We start from the raw sequence: 4,636 nt of genomic DNA on the forward strand, positions 1-4,636 counted from the left end.
TTATGAGTAAAATTTAGCCTGTGGTAAACATAATTTGAGGATACTTTTACTTTTTTTTTTATACAACGTAAATTACACATCCATACCCAAAATACAAATTTTGAAGCAGTTATGTTCATTTTTGAAAACGTATGTTTTTATTAAGTAACTAAGAACATTTGGGCTGCGAGTGTGTGCAGTTTACATTGTAGAACAAAACGTAACAGTATCGTCAAGTTATGTTTACCACAAGCTTTATTTTATTCATAAATTGAAAAACCCCATTATAAAACCCAATAGGAAAATCTCGAAGGAACCCGAGGCAAATTACAATTTCTGGTTCTGACATCATAGTTCCCGCACTCTATTGTGGTGGGGATGAATAGTGTATTACCTAATCAAACGCATATTTCCGTCTATGTGCCATAAACTGTTTGGATGAGGAACATGGTAGACTCTTCTGGCGATGGCACTACTCCATCTGCGTGCAGCTGCAGTTGGATCGATTTGGGTGAGGGCTTCTCGGACCCTACGTCGCTGGACAAACAGCCCTTCTGCACGTAGCAGTCCCCTCATGATCTAAGAAATAATATTAAAAACATTATTTTGACAGTATGGATGCAGAATAATGAATTAGACTTTCCTTTGCCTAACACACCTCACTTCCTGTGTTGGGATAGAGACTGTGAAGTCTTCTGACATGCTGTGTGAGTTCTTCCTCAGTCACTTGTGTTTGCAGTTTTCGTATAGGAATTCCGAGCAGTTTAGTTTTCCTATAAATAAATGAAGATGAGCAACCCAGAATCTTGGCCATCTGCTTAACGGTGTGTCCTTGTTTCATTAGAAACTCTATTTGCTGCTTTGAAACATTAATGGAAGGTCTTCCACATATACCTAGAGGACACAAGGAAACAAAGAACAATTGAACAACAATTAACAGACACTGCTGTCAATGAATGGATTAGCGATGGGTGAAACTGGAAATTTGCAAATTTGTAGGTTAGCCTGTAAGTACACTTCATTGTAGTTGTAAAAAATTTGTGCAGCATGAACATAACACACTACTTACTGCAGGGCTATTGAGGCCACACGCCCTGCACACACTGTGCATCCTCCATGTCATGAAAGTCAAAAATGTCTTCTTTTTTTCCATGCATGTCAGCTTATAACCAAACAAAATGTTTTTATCTATGTTTGTGTACGATACTATTTGAACAAATTGTCCAATTAATTCCTTTTAATTCCCGTTTAGTTTCCAACTGGAGATATTTCCAAAACTCCCCAGTACTTCCCATGGAAAGTGTTTGGAACTTTTCCGCCATTTTGCAACCCTAGTTATACGCATTGTTAAAAATGTCTACAATGTAAAAGTGCTCAGAGATCAGGTTAAAAAATAAATAAATAAATAAATACTGAAAACACCATAATGAATTTAATAGCAAATGGCAAAATATAATATAGTAATATAGCCTATTTATTTGTAAGTTTGTTAAAATGTTTCAGAGCTTCAAGTATTAAAAAAAAAAAAAATGAATTCATCTCTCGGTTTCTCGATCTCAAAATATTTGTTATTTTAGTGTATTCTTCTCGGTTGTCTTTATGTACTTCTTGCTCCTTGTGTTTTTTTTTCATTCCCTTGCTATTATTGTTGTGAGTGTAATTATTATTTATGTTTATTATTATTATCATTTATTGTGGATGTGCCTTATGTCGTTAGATGTTCTCTGTCAACAATTTGCAATGCACGTTAAGCTTTTTCTCCCCCATAGAAAACAGTTATAGAAAACGCTTAAGGTAGGCTAATGAAGTAAGACGGTAATATAAAAATACCAAATATGGTACTGTTTAACAACTAAATATTACGCACAGGAAAGCAGACGAGCCCGGAATATGAACGTTGCCCCCCCCCAGAAAAACATTATAAACTCTTAACGTGGCTTAATATATTACCGCGTTGCTTGCCTGTACACAATATTTTTAATAAAATATAAAATGTGGGCTTTTTATATCTCGGTCTTTTTATATTAAGCCATGTTAAGTGCGGTTTTCTATGGGGAAGAAAACGCTTATCATGTAATTCTATTCTGGGCTCATCTGCTTGCATGTACACAGAGTAGGCTATATTTTTCATTGATTTTATTAGGCGACTATCTTAAGACCATAAATTTGGCCGCCGAGAGGCTGAATAGAGGAAACTAACTTGTCTGACGCGCTTGCTGATAAATGATCACGGCTCCCAAGATTGCGTTTTGTAGATTTATTTGCATAAGAAACAAACAAGGTTGTGCGTCCAATACATTCCATAATTGTTTCACTGACATACGAAATGGTGTCCAAAAGTCATGATAAACGGCATTAAACAGCGTAAAAGGCTCTTTAGCGTTCAGCAAAAAATAAGACTTCCTCCGTCACCCCCGCTTACCCAAACACACAGGTGAACAGCTAAATTCTTACTACTTCCGCCACCATCAGGTGCCGCCATTAACACAAAAAATGTGTACAAAATAATAGAACTATACCTGGCTCTTACAGATTTCTATAGCATATTTGGTCTTTTTTATCACCGTCTTCATTCAGCCGCGTTTTCTGGGAGGAAAAGACTTCAGCCTAACATCCAATCTGCGCTTTCTGTTCATATTCTGGGCCTACCTGCTTTCCTGTATTTAGTACAATTTAATGATAAATTGTATTCGGCCTTTATCGCTGTCTTAGTCCATTAATTAGGCGTTTTCTTTCTATGTGAATAAAACGCTTAACGTGCAATTTAGCGGGTTAGGTTCGGGCTCCATGTAAATGTTCTCAATTAACAGATCGCACATTTTAATAACTAGAGAGAACAACACTTTTACTCACCTGAATATACACGCCCAGCAGAGTAGGTCTGGTCTTGCTCTACATTTTGCGCCAGCAAATTCCTCCTTAGGTCGATGAGCGAGTCTTTAAGTTCATTAGCTGTCTCTGTTCTTAACAGACTGGCAACTCTTGATAGATTTCTGAGACATGCCTCTATGGCATGTAGATGTCGTTGACCACAAATGCCATTGTGGTACGCCCTTTCAATGGCATAACATTGTCTTTCAATTTGCCTCAAAACCTCCTCTGCCATTGCCAGTTTGTTCACAGTTCATCCCAGTTCTCCAGCACGTAAAAACGTCACGCTCTTATTTGAATATTTATAAGCAGTCGTCATTAAATTATGCACATATCCAAAAAGGAATTCATTACTATGCACATATCCAAAAAGGAATTCATTACTATGCACATATCCAAAAAGGAATTCATTACTATGCACATATCCAAAAAGGAATTCATTACTATGCACATATCCAAAAAGGAATTCATGTCTACAATGTAAAAGTGCTCAGAGATCAGGTTAAAAAATAAATAAATAAATAAATACTGAAAACACCATAATGAATTTAATAGCAAATGGCAAAATATAATATAGTAATATAGCCTATTTATTTGTAAGTTTGTTAAAATGTTTCAGAGCTTCAAGTATTTAAAAAAAAAAAAATGAAGTCATCTCTCGGTTTCTCGATCTCAAAATATTTGTTATTTTAGTGTATTCTTCTCGGTTGTCTTTATGTACTTCTTGCTCCTTGTGTTTTTTTTTCATTCCCTTGCTATTATTGTTGTGAGTGTAATTATTATTTATGTTTATTATTATTATCATTTATTGTGGATGTGCCTTATGTCGTTAGATGTTCTCTGTCAACAATTTGCAATGCACGTTAAGCTTTTTCTCCCCCATAGAAAACAGTTATAGAAAACGCTTAAGGTAGGCTAATGAAGTAAGACGGTAATATAAAAATACCAAATATGGTACTGTTTAACAACTAAATATTACGCACAGGAAAGCAGACGAGCCCGGAATATGAACGTTGCCCCCCCCTAGAAAAACATTATAAACTCTTAACGTGGCTTAATATATTACCGCGTTGCTTGCCTGTACACAATATTTTTAATAAAATATAAAATGTGGGCTTTTTATATCTCGGTCTTTTTATATTAAGCCATGTTAAGTGCGGTTTTCTATGGGGAAGAAAACGCTTATCATGTAATTCTATTCTGGGCTCATCTGCTTGCATGTACACAGAGTAGGCTATATTTTTCATTGATTTTATTAGGCGACTATCTTAAGACCATAAATTTGGCCGCCGAGAGGCTGAATAGAGGAAACTAACTTGTCTGACGCGCTTGCTGATAAATGATCACGGCTCCCAAGATTGCGTTTTGTAGATTTATTTGCATAAGAAACAAACAAGGTTGTGCGTCCAATACATTCCATAATTGTTTCACTGACATACGAAATGGTGTCCAAAAGTCATGATAAACGGCATTAAACAGCGTAAAAGGCTCTTTAGCGTTCAGCAAAAAATAAGACTTCCTCCGTCACCCCCGCTTACCCAAACACACAGGTGAACAGCTAAATTCTTACTACTTCCGCCACCATCAGGTGCCGCCATTAACACAAAAAATGTGTACAAAATAATAGAACTATACCTGGCTCTTACAGATTTCTATAGCATATTTGGTCTTTTTTATCACCGTCTTCATTCAGCCGCGTTTTCTGGGAGGAAAAGACTTAAGCCTAACATCCAATTTGCGCTTTCTGTTCATATTCTGGGCCTACCTGCTTTCCTTATTTAGTACA

General features: G+C 36.3%; 1 protein-coding gene across 1 annotated transcript; it reads right to left on the reverse strand.

Annotated features, from left to right (window-relative positions):
- Positions 1-326: 326 nt before the first annotated feature.
- LOC107707341 (uncharacterized) lies at positions 327-3,106 on the reverse strand. Its single transcript, XM_016511330.1, has 3 exons — positions 2,833-3,106; positions 638-873; positions 327-558 (listed from the first exon to the last, which is right to left on the reverse strand). The coding sequence occupies exons 1-3, from the start codon at positions 3,083-3,085 to the stop codon at positions 370-372; spliced, it is 678 nt and encodes a 225-aa protein (XP_016366816.1). The 5' UTR covers positions 3,086-3,106; the 3' UTR covers positions 327-369.
- Positions 3,107-4,636: the final 1,530 nt, after the last annotated feature.

The sequence above is a fragment of the Sinocyclocheilus rhinocerous genome, unplaced genomic scaffold (assembly GCF_001515625.1).
Source record: "Sinocyclocheilus rhinocerous isolate Xijiao unplaced genomic scaffold, SAMN03320098_v1.1 scaffold1316, whole genome shotgun sequence".
Taxonomy (NCBI): Eukaryota; Metazoa; Chordata; class Actinopteri; order Cypriniformes; family Cyprinidae; genus Sinocyclocheilus; species Sinocyclocheilus rhinocerous.